At 47.0% G+C, this 14884-nt stretch overlaps 2 protein-coding genes across 3 annotated transcripts; both read left to right on the top strand.

Annotated features, from left to right (window-relative positions):
* Positions 1 to 1274: 1274 nt before the first annotated feature.
* On the top strand, positions 1275 to 4667 carry LOC127753691 (uncharacterized). The gene is made up of 4 exons (XM_052279102.1): positions 1275 to 2333; positions 2442 to 2603; positions 2710 to 2863; positions 3759 to 4667. Exons 1-4 carry the CDS (start codon positions 1671 to 1673, stop codon positions 3773 to 3775), a joined length of 996 nt encoding a protein of 331 aa, XP_052135062.1. The 5' UTR covers positions 1275 to 1670; the 3' UTR covers positions 3776 to 4667.
* Positions 4668 to 6568: 1901 nt separating this feature from the next.
* On the top strand, positions 6569 to 10061 carry LOC127753689 (F-box/LRR-repeat protein At3g58930-like). Of its 2 annotated transcripts, XM_052279101.1 has the most exons (4): positions 6569 to 7632; positions 7811 to 7972; positions 8084 to 8237; positions 9733 to 10061. In XM_052279101.1, exons 1-4 carry the CDS (start codon positions 6754 to 6756, stop codon positions 9747 to 9749), a joined length of 1212 nt encoding a protein of 403 aa, XP_052135061.1. In that variant the 5' UTR covers positions 6569 to 6753; the 3' UTR covers positions 9750 to 10061. The 2 variants fall into 2 exon arrangements, with proteins under 2 accessions (XP_052135061.1, XP_052135060.1); XM_052279100.1 differs by lacking the exon at positions 9733 to 10061 and having other exon boundaries at positions 8084 to 8656.
* The last annotated feature ends 4823 nt before the right edge of the window (positions 10062 to 14884 follow it).

The raw sequence follows: 14884 nt of genomic DNA, 5'->3' as shown, positions 1-14884 counted from the left end.
GATGTCGAAGTGCTAATGCCAAATGAAGATCTTCATACTTCAAGAAATGGTGGATTAGCAAATGAAGATCTTCATACTTCAAGAAATGGTGCAAAAGGATCAGCCAAAAGATCAAGCAACTATACTCGTAAGGAGGACTTTTAATTGTGCATTTCATGGCAAAGCATTAGCTTAGATCCTATTATTGGCAATGAGCAACCAGGGATGTCATATTGGCAAGTTTCAGGGCTGCTACAATCAAATTGAGCGTCGCGGCGGGGCAAAGCGGCCGCGGGCCATGGGAAGAGCAAATGGAGGGAGGGCGGAGCGGCCGCGGGCCGTGGGCAGAGCAGATGGAGGGGCGGGCATGTGTCGCGGCGGGGTGGAATGGAGCGGAGGGGCGGGCGAAGTGGAGTGGTGGGCGGGCGAGCGTCACGGCGAGTCGGCGACCCACCCACGGCGCACCGCCATCGCCAGGCTCCCTGCCTCCTCGCCCCCCGCATGCCTCACCGGCCTCCTCGCCGACGGTGTCCGGGTCCTTTGGGAGGTGGAGCAGCTAGCCGGCAAGAGAGTTGAAGACGACGCAGGCGACTTCCGTGCGGGACTTAAGGCCAGGGGACGGAGAGGTGGGAGACACGTGGGGGCTCGGCAAGGCAGAATGTCACGCACGGCTCCGGTGGCACTCGCTGGTCCAAGCGCACCGAGTTGTCCATCATGGCCCACATGGGCCGCGCAGTGCCGCCCCTCCTCAGTCCTCACTCGCGCCTGTAGGGAGGAGAGGGGAGAGAGAGATGAAGAAAGGGGAGTTGGGGAGGGAGGAGGAAAAAGAGGAGGTGGTGAGGATGACATGTGTGGCTTACGTGGGTTTCACCATTTTTAAATTAATTTTTAGTGTAACTGATATGTGGACCCACAAATTTTATTATTTTCCAAAATCAAATTGCCATGTACCTACGTAAGCACCACGTCACTGCCACGTCAGATGAAGACCGAGTCAAATTAGCCACTAGGAACCATCGTCTAAACCGCCATGAGACCTATATTGCACCGGTTTTGACAGTTGAGGGACACGTTGTGTCTGGTTTTCCAGTTGAAGGACGAAAATTGAATTCGTTGACAAGTTAAGGGATTCCAGATGAACTTATTCCACAGAAATTAGGCCGGAAATATCTGTGGATATGGGCCTCATAATGGGCTCAGAGCCCACAGTCCAATGGGCCGTGACGGCCCAGCCCGTATTCTGACTTTCATGCTCGGCTCCTCTACCCAGCCAGCCGCGAGGGCCGATGCTTCACTCCCCAATCCTCACAGCACTAGGGTTGGACCACTTCGCCTCGACTCCTCCTGCTCCGGTGCGGCGCCCGAGGCTGCCGACGGCGAGGCCTCCATCTCTCTCTCTCTCTCGCATCCTCCATTGTGAGTTCCAGCTGTTTCTTGCGGTGTGGCCCCGACGCACGCCGCCTGTTCGACGGAATGCCTCCGGGGAAAGCCCCACGTCCGAGCGCCAGCGGCGGCGGCGGCGGCGGCGGCGTCGATAGGATAGGGATCTGCCGGATGGTGTCCTCCAACACATCCTCGGTTTCCTCCCGGCGCCGGAGGCCGTGCGCACGTGCGTGCTCGCGCGGCGCTGGCGCCACCTCTGGAAGTCGGTGGCGAGGCTGCACATCACCAACTGGGACAAGGAGGTGACGATGCAGGAGTTCGGGTACTTCGTGCACCGCCTTCTGCTCCACCGCGGGCGCGGCGCGCCGATCGACGAGTGCAGGTTCAGTTTGGGCGGGCTGTCCGACTTCGCCGCCGACGCCCGCCGCGTGGACCGCTGGTTCCGCCATGCCGCGGTGATGTGCCAGGCCCGTGTGCTGCAGCTGCGACTCGCTCCCAGTGGCGTCCAACTAGCGCTGGATAACCTGGCCATCGTCTCCCGGCATTTGGAGAAGCTACAGCTTACTGGTGTGAAGCTGATGCACAATTTCCTTGATTTCTCGAGCTGTCCGGTGCTGGAGCATCTTGATATATCCTTCTGTAACCTGGTTGATGCCAAGAAGATCTCTTCCCGATCCTTGAAACACCTCAACATCTTCCGTTGCATTTTCAGCCGTACTTTCCACACTCATATTTGTGCACCGAATCTCCTCTCACTTCGTATGTTTTTTAGTATGAACCGGAATCCTGTGTTTGAGGGTATGCCGTTATTAACCGAGGCTTTTGTTGGAGTCACTGGTGATTTTGGAGATTGGAATACTCCTCCAAGATTTGATGATAGTAACAACTGCACGCTTCCGCAAGCTTTATCACATGCGAAGACGTTGGTGTTGATTGTTCTGTCACGGTCACGAGCATTACAAGCACAGGATGTATGTTATGCATTTATCACTTCCAATGCACTGCCACCACATGTAATATCTTTAACCATCTGTTTACAGTGAGTATTAGTTGATATTTTCTGTTTGCATCTTGTGCAGTTTAATTCCAATAGGTACTGGCAGCAATGCCCTATATTTAGCAGGTTGAAGACTTTGTCAATCTGCGAACTCATATCTGCGGATATCGACTTTGAGGCACTTAGCTGCATCATTCAGCACTCACCTATTCTAGAGAAGCTCACTCTCAAGTTTCGTGGCATGGTATATATTCTAAATGGAAAATTGCTTCCTGGTTACAATTATTACATAGCGCGGATTTATCTTGGCCAAATGTTTTATTGTTATTTTGTTACTGTTATTATTTCAGGGGACTAAAAATAAGGTGGAAATGAAAGGAAGTTATATCCAAACGAAGAAGTCATCTGCAATATCAGAACATCTTAAGTTAGTGGTAGTAAAATGTGGAGCGATTGAAGAGAGAGTTATCAAAGTTTTGAAGTTCCTATCTACATTTAATATCCGTAAGATAACTATTGACACTATTCATTCTTTCTATATTTCTGGATTTTTCCTTCAACTTCATATATGTGAAAGAAAGCAAATAGTGTAAAAACTCCTACTTTGTCAGAAGATCAAGAGATAAGACTAGAGTACCGAATTGTAAAGAAAATGAAAAATCATGCCCTGCATTTGGTGGAAGCGTGAAACTCAATCTAATGATTTATGTTATGTTGGCAGATAGTATGCATAAAGCTGTATAGTATCTATTTATTGTGAAGTACGTACATTGTATAAGCGGTAAGCTCATAGGTCGAATAGTTTTGAATATCTTACTTGTGCTGATAATTTATTGGCTCGCTGTTTAATTCTAAACAGCAGCAAAATTTTTCTTTCTTTCTGCATTTGATAATTATGACTGTGAGCAGTAATGCACTGTATTGAACTTATTTTCAAGCGTTGGTTGCTGCGCCATAACATAGGTTTAGGACGCTCGTTCTGCCAGGAAAAGTTGCCTTTGCTGGCTAACTGTCTGCTGGGAAAGACCTTTACTGACTCTCTGCCACAGCCTGCGGCCGGGGAAAGAGAAGTCGAGAAATGTATTTACCGGCAGACATGTGTTTTATGACTGCTACTGGGATTCACATTATCATCTTTGCCATCTCACATTGTAGCCTAGGAATGTGTAATTCGGGGCTACCATATACTACTATAATGGCATGGATACTTTGCAGAAATATGATGTTCTATGAAACATTTTGCCTTAAAGCATAGTGTTATATGAAACAAATTGTTGAACATGGGATTTTTTTTTTTGTGGATTTGTAGTATGTTCCGGTACTTTAAGTTTCTTGTCAAGTAACTGAACAATTTAGTTGCTGCTCAGACTGCGAACTTACCCTTCATTTTCTTTGGCAGGTTTCAGTTTCGAGTAGGGTTTAAGAATTGGGCTGTCCATGGATCTACTACTCATTACTATTCAGAGTGTTGGTGCTTAAGTTGCTGTTACTGTGACAATGGTGCCCTATTCTGACTACAGGTATCACGTCAGTTTTCGTCATAGGGACGGTTTAGAACTGACAAAATGGCCTAGTCAGAATTTGTAATTGCAGGGCCCTAAAAAGGGATTTAGAAGTGCAGGTAATCTGGTTGGACCTAACATACCAACTATGCTATGCTATGTCTTTTGGACTCTTTGGTTAACTCAGATTCATTAACTCAGGGATGATGAATCTGCTAACCTTTAGCAATAGCATATCCAAGGTCTGTAAATATTGCTCCGCCTCAAATGTTTAATGGTATGCACATCTTGTAATGTATTTTGGGCATGTTTGTTGATCTGTGGATGAGAACGTACCTGGAGTTTTCTGCTGATTAAACCATGAAACATTGAATTTCTACAAACTTTTTGAATTTTATTTACGTGTTTGTGGCCTGGCTCAGCTCAGACCGTGTTCATTTTGGACAAGCCTACTTGCCTGTGATGCTGCAAAATGTTATGTGCATACGGGCCAGACCATAATCTAATGCTATAAGATGATCCATTTTTTTTAGAGGAAAGATCATTATTATACTGATAATATAAGATGATCCATTTGTGAGGCCAAATTCATCCCGGAACATGGTCGGTTCGCCTTAGTTTGGATGGACCAAATCATGCTGGAAAAAGTCCACTGAAACATCCCTTAATCACAAAACCGAATCGGGAATGGAGTGTCCTCAACTATTAAAAATGAGTAAATTGGTGTAAATCAAGTCATAAGGCCTGTTCACTTTTATTGCCACTTTCAAGTTTCAACCCTACCATCATTTGATATTATTACTAAATTTTGGTAGCATAACAAGCTAAACAGTATTCTACCAATGCCATCCTACCATGATTTGATAGTTTTGAAACTTTCCTCTTATAAAAACACTATCAAAATTTTAAAAAGTATATCAAACTAAATACATCCAACGCTAACAAAATTTGACAATATCAAAACATATCAAAATTTGGTATTTCCAAAGTTTGATAAGGTTAAAATTGACAACAAAATGAACAAGCCTATCGTTTGGACGATGATTTTATCGTACAACACTTTCGCACGGCGTGTTGACTAGAATGGAGCATTACATATTACAGTTAAAAAAAAAAAAAGAGACGGTGGCACCCATACGTCATAGCTCATGGATCAAAATTAGGAATAAATTCACTTCATGACCCTCAAATGTGATCGAAATCTAATCCATAACCCTAAATTACAATACGGGATATCTCGACCCCTAAACTCCTAAAACCGGTACAATTTAACTCCCTAGACGGTTTTGGAAGGCGGTTTTGCTGACGTGGTGCCTACGTGGCAGTATTGACCGAGTCTTCATTACATGTGGAGTTGATGTGGCACCTACGTGACGGTAGAAATAAAAAATATGCGTGGGACCCATTAGTCATTCACACAAAAAGAAATGTGGGCCTACTGACGTGTGGGGTCCACATGTCAGACCTTCTTCCTCCTCCCTCTCTCCCTTCTCTTTCTCTCCCCTTCTTCCCCTTCGGCCGGTGGCTCGCGGGGACAAAGAGAGCGAGCGGCGTCGGCATCCGGCGGCGGCGGCGTTGCCATCCTACGGCGGCGGCGTTCGGTAGTGGCGGCAGTGGCAGCCGCGACAGTAGAGCTGTGGCGGTGGCAGCCGCGACAGCAGCACGGCGGATATCCGGTAGTGGCGCTGAGACTAGGCACGGAGATCCTGCGGCGGCGCGGAGGATGGGCGAGGTGGCGGCGGTGGCAACAGTGGTAGTGTGGAGGAGGCTTGCTAACCCCCCTCTCTCTCGGTGGCCATGGATGGTGAGGAGGAGCACGACGCGGCATGGCGCCGCGTCCACCGACGCCGCCTCCCATGACCGCGCCATCTTCCCCAACGTCTCTGCGCTCCTCTGCCTCGACTACTCCTTCGCCACCGCCCGAGGCCAAGCTCCCCATGCTTGTCTGGCGGCGGTTTTTGTCTTGGCTAGATCTAGTGATGGCGGCGGTGGTGGAGGAGGAGGAGGCTCACCAGCCCCTGGCCCCCTCCCGCCACCGCTGCGGGCTCCCGCCCGCCCGCCCGCCGCCGCCGCTGGCCCCCGTCCCACGCTACCGAATGCAGCCGCCGCCGGCCGCCCGCCGTCGGCCGCTCTCGCTGTCCCCGCGCGCCACCAGCCAAAGGGGAGAGAAGGGAAGAGAAAGAGAGAGAAGGGAGCGAGGGAGGAGGAAGAAGGACTGACATGTGGGCCCCACATGTCAGTGGGCCTACATTTTTTTGTGTGAATGACTAATGGGCCCCACACATATTTTTTATTTCTACCGCTACGTAAGTGCCACGTCAACACCACATGTAAGAAAACTCAGTCAATATTGCCACATAGGCGCCACGTGGCGCCACGTCAGCAAAACAGCCTCCCAAAACCGCCAAGGGAGTTAAATTGCACACCGGTTTTAGGAGTTTGGGGGTTGAGATATCCGGTTTTGTAGTTTAAGGTCATGGATTAGATTTCGATCACAATTGAGGGTCATGAAGTGAACTTATCCTCAAAATTATGGATCATGCCGGATGGGATTGGGCCGACATTCTCAAAGGTTGGGCCCCTTGCATGGGCCAAATGTGGGACTTGACAGCCCAAAGAGAGGTAATGGGTCGGAAATCTGGCCCATCCCGTTTATCCTTTCTTGACTTCGTGTCTCCGCCTTTTCTTCCGTCCAGCCGAGGCGGCGAGGACTCAATTCCTCACTCATAGGTCATAGCTGGATTTACCTTCTGCCTCAGCTGCGGCGAGGAGCGAGGCATTTGTACGTCTCCGTCTCTCATCCTCACCCGCTCTCTCCCCCCGTTGCATCCTCCCTTGCGTTGTGGACGTTTCTTGCTCTGCGAACGCGACGCCCGCCACCTGTTCGACCGAATGCGTCCAGGGGAGACGGGGAAAAGGGTTAAGGGATCCCCATCTCGAAGCGGCGGCGCCGACGAGGATCGGATTGGATGCCTTCCGGATGGGGTCCTCCACCACATCCTCGGGTTCCTGCCGGCGCCGGACGCCGTGCGGACGTGCCTGCTCGCACGGCGCTGGCGCCACCTCTGGAAGTCCGCCACGGGCCTGCGCATCTCCGAAGGCTACGGTGTGGAAAAGCTCCATGATTTCGTGCACCACCTGCTGCTCCTCCGCGGGGGCGCGCCCCTCGACACGTTTGAGCTAGGTTCCATCGATTTGGCCGAGGGAGACAACCGCAGCATGAACCTCTGGTTCCGGCATGCCCTGCTGTGCCAAGTCCGGGTGCTCCGGCTGAATGTCTTCGGCCTCGAGCTACACGACCTGCCTTTCGTCTCCCGGCACTTGGTGAAGCTAGAGCTTCGTTTTGTGATATTGATGCACAGTTTCCTTGATTTCTCGAGCTGTCCGGTGCTAGAACATTTAGAGATTGTCTCCTCCGAGTTGTCAGATGCCAAGAGGATCTCTTCCCAGTCCCTGAAACACCTCAACCTTACTCATTGCACTTTCAGCGAAAATGTCCGAATTCCGATTGATGTGCCGAATCTACTTTCCCTGTGGCTACAAGATTATCGCTGCCGGACTCCTGTGTTTGAGGTTATGCCGCTATTAGTGAAAGCATTTGTCAGTGTAACCGGTGACTCTGGGGATTGGTTAACTTGTACAAGTGGTAATGCTGACTCCGAGGAATGCCCTCATGACGATTGTGAGCTTTGTTATAGTAACACCAACTGCATGCTTCTGCAAGCTTTATCACAGGCTAGGAGTTTGATGTTGGTATCTCAGAATCAAGAGGTATCGCTATGCTTACACTTCTATCTTTCCTATGCAGAATCTATGTGTACCCACCACTGGATATTCGTAATTAAAAATTGCAAATACCTTTTTTGCATGCAATGCCACCACAAGGGAGTTCTTAAATCATTGTTAACATCGAGTTTTTATGGATCTCTTCTGTGTCTATTTTGTCCAGTTTGTTTTCAAAAGAGACATGATGCGGTGCCCTACATTTAGTAACTTGAAGACTTTGTTACTCATTGACTCCTTCTACGTGGCCTTCGACTTGCATGGAATTACTTGCATCCTTCGATACTCACCAGTTCTAGAGAAACTCACTCTTGAGCTTTTTTGTCAGGTATATATATTCTAAATAGAAAACCGCTACATATTTACATTTATTACATTACATTGATTGATCTTGGCCAACTGTTTTATTGTTATTTTTTGTCACTGTTATTGTTTGCAGGAATCTGAACATATATTGGAGATGAAAGGAAGCTATAATCAAACGGAGAGGTCATCTGCAATATCAGAGCATCTTAAGTCAGTCGTAGTCAAATGTGGAGTGATTGATGAGAGAGTTACCAAAGTTTTGAAGTTCCTGTCTACATTTAATATTCGTAAGATAACTAGCAACACTGTTCATTGTTTCTATATTTCTGAAATTTTCCTCCAGGTTCATATTTATGAAAGAAAGCAAATAATGTAGAAACTCCTACTTTGTTAGAAAATCAAGAGATAGCTGTACGAAATTGAAAAGAAAATGAAAAATCCTGCACTGCATTTGGTGGGAACGTGGAGCTCAATCTAATCTGTTGTGTTGGCAGATAGTATGCATAAAGCTGTACGGTCATTTTATTGTCAAGTACAACGCATAAACAGTAGGGTGATGTGTTGAATAGTTTTCAATATTTGACTTGTGCTGATAATTTATTGGCTTGCTGATTACTAGTTCCGAAGCAGCACGATTGTCTTTTTTTTTTTATAACTTAACAATCAGTAATTGTAAGCAATAACACATTTTATTTTCCACCTTCGTTTTCTTTTATTATACTGTGAAAATACTTTCTTACATGGGCCTTGTTTTCATCAGTTTATAAACCTGTAGTCTCACATGTTCAATAATTTGAGTTATTTTTCTTCTTTGTACTGGTTGCACATTTATGAAGAAAACCATTCTTGCCATGTCCATGTCCAGCTATTTCCTTTATCCGATTGATGGCTTCAATAGTTCCTTGTGAATGAAACGCCTTCAACTGATTTATGTTTTGATTGTAGCTCGGATGTTATGACTTGTGAGAAAACATGGTTGGTCTGTGTTTGTGAGGGGGTAATTTAGGCTGATGAACTTTTTTGTTGAGAGCAGGTGGAAAACGGGAAATGGTTCATGATCATTAATCATATTTTTGTGTCATCTTTATGTTACTACTTGCTACTAGAACGTATTACTGTGATTAATTAAGCTGCATGCTGATCAAGTGAATTTCACCTTTCTTTTAGTACATTTCACAAAATCTTGGTTTTGGAGGTTCATAAAACCCCCTAGGTTTCACTATTTATTTCAAGGAAACCCAGGTTTTCGGAGCAACACTTTTCATAAAACCTTAGTTACATGTCTATCATCGATTTGTGTATGGCCCATTATTTTTGTGTATAATGCTTATACAAAGATCGTATGTGGGTTTACATAGACAATTAGCTACCTTCTCCTCAACCGTTGATTGCTGATAGCATGACCATTTGTGGGTTTACTTAACTAGTTAACGTATCTTTACTGCTGGGGTTCACATTATCACATTATCATCTTTTTTTTCTGCCATCGTGCAGTGGGAGAGATAGTGTAGCCTAGGAATGTGTTTTAGGCCTACTCTATGAGTATATACTTGAAATACTATATAATTATATATTTTAGTGGCATAATTGTTTTGCATATAGATGCTTGTTTATGAAACATTTTTCCTTTAGTAGGGTTATATGAAACAAATTGCTAACCATGTTTTTATTAAAAAAATCTATTTTTGTAGTCTGTTACATTATTATGAGTTTCTTGGAATTGCACATTTTAATTGCTCAGTTGATGCTCTGACTATGAACTGACTGCATTTTCTCTTGCAGGTTTCAGTTTCGAGTAGGGTTCAAAAATTGGGCTGTACATGAATCTACTAGTCTATTTACTGTTCAGTGCTGTGACAACTGAGATGGTTGCTGTATTATGGGATAGAGTTAGTATATCCTATGTCAGTTCTTAGCCACACGAACGGTTTAGAACTGACAATGACCTAGTAAGAATCTGTAGTAGACGGAATTAAGAAGGGCAGGTAATCTAGTTGGAACTATGCTAGTTAATTCGGATCCATTCTCTCGGGGATGATGAATCTGCTATCTTGCTTTAATCAACATTTCTCCGCCAGTAATGTTTAATAGTACACACATCTGGTAATGTATTTGACTATTTGGGCGTGTGTTCATGGGTGGAGAAACCATCTTTCGTAGGTCGATCAAATTTCACATTAAAAACCGGGACTAAAAATGCCGGTTAAAAAAAATTTGATCTTAAAGGATCATCTTTAGTCCCGGTTCATCCTCTGTCAGAGGCATGTCAGGGGGCCGAGGATCTTTAGTCCAGGTTGATACTACCAACTGGGATAAAGATTATCATTTACTCCAGTTAAACGATCATTTAGATCTTTAGTATCGGTTGGTGTTATTAACCGGGAGTAAACCGGGAGTAAATATTTCTCCCCCACATCTGATCGGTTAAGTCATTAACCGGGAGTAAATATTTTTCCCACACATCTGATCGGTTAAATCCCAGACATATATTTAGATAAGATTAGATCATCCCCTCTCTTCCTCTTCTCATATCCGATCCCCTTTCTCCTCTCCTCCCATCTCCTCCTCCCCTCTACTCCCTCCTATCAGCCGAGCGGTGGTGGCGGGTAGGAGGCCGGCGGCGGCGCGGCCGCGCGCGGGGAGGCGGGCGGCGGCTGCAGGCAGGCGGCCAGCGGCGGCGCGGCCGCATGCGGGGAGGCGGCAGCTGGCTCGTTTGGTTTTATATATATATAATTTGTGATTCACTGGATGTATATTTTTTTAGAATTTGTGATTCCTGCATGGATCTGAGATGTATAATCTTGTATAATCTGTGATGTATTTAATTTGTGTGTAATTTTTTTAGGATTTGTGATGTATTTGATCTGTGTGTATAAAGTAACTTAAGATTTAGGATGTTGATTTGGGGAGATTTGGGAGAAAATACAGGGATTAACTCTAGCCATTAGCAAATCAACAATGAAAAAAAAACTTCGAGGGATTGCCGCTACCCTATCCCGGTTAGTAACACCAACTAGCGATCTTTAGTCCCGGATTCGTAGTCCGGTTTTCTTTAGTCCCGGATTCGTAGTTCTGGTTGGAAAACCGGGACTATAAAGGGTTCTAAACCGGGAGTAAAGAGCATTTCTCCACCAGTGGTTTCGTTAACGTATGAACCTCATGTCCTCCTGTTAGAGGTTTCCTTTTCGTTATTGGTGAGAACTTAGCTGGAGTTTTTCTGTAGATTAAGGAAAAAGTCCAAATGCCCCCTATACTTTACATAATGTAAAGTCCTTCTAGCACTCTAAACTTTAAAACCCCTTAAGATGGTTTTGTATAGTGGTTTTTATCTAATTTGTATATAAATTGAATGAGTTTAGTCACGTGTCATACACATTGGACTTACAACTGATAATATGCAAATATGTTATATTTGTTATTTAAAGTTGTTCGTTTAAGCTTTTAAAATATACAAAACCACCATTGAAAACCATCTTAGGGGGTAATTTGAACGTTTTTACAATGTTCAGAGGGTTAGAAGTTGGGTTTTAAAGTTCAGGGTGCTAGATGGATTTTCATCCAAAGTTTAGGGGACATTTGGACTTTCTCCGTAGATTTATGACCTACATGGAAGCCCGGTACTCGGCTCAAAACAGGTGTAATTTATAGGTCGGTAACATTTCATCGCTGGGCTTAAATTCGTGCTTGGAAGAGCTGTGGAATAAGTCTACTTGCTGTCCTTTATTTTACGCCGAGTTTAATTGGTGTCCCTAATCTGTAGGGGTAAAATTTTATTGACGTGGCAAGTTGACCCGATACACTCATGCTAACTAGTTGTTTACGTTTAAAAAAACAGAATTGCTAAATGGCTGTCGAATGATTTTTGAGCCCAAAATCATGCAGAATACTAACCATGGGATTTGCTTTGCGATTCGTGCTCCGGCAACCTTAGCTCTTCTCCTCCAACTCCGGCGACACCTTCTCCAATTCCAACGACCCCGACGACAGCAATGAAATTAGGGTTTAGGGTCCCGGGTTGGGATGGGGGTGGGAGGGGGGTTGGGGGAGGGGGAAGAGGGGGGATCGCCGGGCTTAGAGGGATGGCCGTGGGAGGCGGCGGCCTGGCGGTGGGCGGTGGACACGGGCGGGCGGCGAGGCGCCGGTGGCGGCGCCGAAGCTGCGGGGATGGAGGAGGGCGGTGGGCCGGCGTCGGTGGCGGGGGCAAACGGCTAGGAGACGGCAGATCCGACAGCTAGTGGTTAGGAGGCGGTGGCTAGTGGTGGCAGATCCGGCGGCGGGAAGCCGCCGGAGACGGGGAAGACGGCGGGGCGGGGGCACTCGCGCCGTCCGTTGGGGAAGAGAGGGGGTAGGGGAGGAGGCCGGCCAGGGGGAGGGGAGGAGGGGGGCTCGCCGGCGCCGTTGACCCCTTCCGGCCAGCCGGCGAGTCCGGGCGGCGGCACGTGGGGCGGCAGCGCGTGGGGCGGTGGCGGAGGCAGCCCGCGCGCGAGAGAGATGCGGCGGCGGCCTGGAATGACAAGGGGAGGGAGAGGGGTTAGGGTTAGAACTGCAGCACGAATCATAAAGCGATCCGACGGTTTAGAATTTGCATGATTTGTGAGGGGTTTTTCTGTCAAATGCCATCTAGACAGCCCCAAAAAAAAAAGTCCCACATGTTATTCTCCTTTTCCTCCCCTCCTTTCTCTCTCTCTCCCTCCTCTTTCCCGCAAAAGCCGACTCTAGCGACCACACCACCGACGGCATCACGCTCGGGCACATCGATCCTGTCTGCCCACGCTCCATCTATACCCTCGCCTCCTTCTCTTCTTGTCACTCCTATTTCTCCCATCCTCCTCAATGCTCTGTAACATTTGGAAACGGCGTGGGACGCCGATGGAGACGGGGACGTCGAGGTGCGCGGCGGATTTACATCGAGAGGGTGTGGGATCGGCTCGAGTAGCGGGAAGGTGACCGAATGGAGCCGAGGGGAACCATCAAGGGTCCACGAAGAGGATAAGGTTGCTAGCGTGGACCCGTGCAAATCCCCCTCGTCGACTGGCTGGTGGGCAGGTGGAGCATGCACGGAGGGTGGGAAAGGGTAGGGGCGGAGGCCCGATGGGTCAAGTCTCCCTTTGCGTTGGAGGTAGAAAGGGTACCATGGCGGTAGGACCGGCGGGCACCAGATTCGAGCGATGGCTCGGTGTGAAGAGCTTAGTGAAGCAGAGGAAGATGAGGTGGACGAGGTTCCTGGGCAGCATTCGTAGGATCCGGCGACGAGGAAGAAGTTGGTGGAGGGCGCTGACGATGACAGTGGTCTTAGATTTGTGCATGGGTGCTGGAGAGTGGAGACCCACACAAAGCCGGGGGGACTGGGGGCGACGACGAACTCAGCGTACCAATGGCGAAGTTCGGCCTCCCCTTGATGAAGGCTGAGCTCAGACAAGCTCGACGACTGCCTCCCTCTTTCTCTCCCACCTCCGCCTCCCTCGCACGAAGGCCGAGCAAGCTCAAGCTTGGACAGGCTCATCGATTGCCTTTCCCCCGTCTCCTACCTCCACCTCCCTCGGAGGCCAGGCGAGCTTGAGCTTAGACGCGCTCGTCATTCACCTTTCTCGACACCAACACCCGAGCAGTGTTCATGGTTGGGAAGAAAAGAGAAGAAAGACGTATGGGCCCCACATGTTATTTTTTTGTTTTTTTGCTGACTAGGATGCCATGTCAGTGAAACCAAGCATCCATACTATCATGAGACCTAATTTAACCTGATTTTATAAGTTAATGGGCTCAGATTAGTGATATTGCGCTTCAGGGATGTCAATTAAACTTGTCGTAAGATAGAGACGACAAGTGGACTAGGGGCTTGGGGTAGTAGGAGTACCGGTGCGCCTATATATCCAAGCAAATGAGACCCTTGCTACCATTGAACTCAAGGTAGTCTTTCCACTCCAAGCTCACCGCCCTCCACTACCACCATCTTGAACTCCCCTAACACCGCCCATGTTTGCTCCCTTGTGAACTCCTCTAGGGTGGTGATGACGTTAGTGGCTGGGGGCGCAGGTGGCCGGCGATGGTGAGCTCAATGTCACTAACCCGCTTCTCCACATTAATTAGAGCCCCTTCACCAAGTCCCCTTGTCATCGTGCATCTCCTCCTCCTCGACCACCGGCTACTCGGTGAAACTTTGCTCAATGACGTCGATGTCAACTTCGACGTTGAGGACAGTGATACGACCACTACAACTACAACGCCAAGGATAAGGTGTTGCTGGTGCTTGATGAGGCGGTGGTAGAGTACAAGCTATAGGAGCGGCGTTGGTGACTTGGCGTGTAGAGATCTAATGTGGGCATTTATTTCCAACGACCATGCTGACTCAACCAATTTGACCAAGGTCAACATGTTACGTGAACTGGAACTACTTTCAAAATAGTTGAGTAAGTTGTTTTGGACAGTTTTAAATTTAGAAGGCTATATATCCTAGGTTGAGAAATAGACTTGGCAATTAGTTAAGATAGTTGAAACGGATTTTTCCTTCTTGCCGATATACTGCCTCTATTTTAAAATATATGACGCCGTTGATTTTTCGTATAATGTTTAACTATTCGTCTTATTTTTTTTAAAAAAAATATAAATATCACTTATTTTGTTGTAACTTGTTTTATCATCAAATAAAATATTTATTTGATTTTAACTTATAATTTTACATATTTATATCAAAACTTTAAATAAGATGAGTGGTTAAATGGAAATGTGCCGAGATTTCCATTCATCCTATCAACTGATATTAGGCCGGAAATATCTTTATCATGGGCTCAATGCTCTATGCTGTTTTCGGCATAGTCAAATGCCCGGACTTTCTTTCTTTTTATTTTTTTATTTTTCTAGGGACTAGAAAAAATACCCATGCATTATAACGATTGAACGCTATTTTAGTCTTATTACTGTTACTAGAAAAAATACT

This window comes from Oryza glaberrima, chromosome 11 (genome assembly GCF_000147395.1).
Source record: "Oryza glaberrima chromosome 11, OglaRS2, whole genome shotgun sequence".
NCBI classification, from domain to species: domain Eukaryota; kingdom Viridiplantae; phylum Streptophyta; class Magnoliopsida; order Poales; family Poaceae; genus Oryza; species Oryza glaberrima.
Note: the sequence above shows the minus strand (reverse complement) of the source record. Positions and strands in the feature narration are given on the sequence as shown.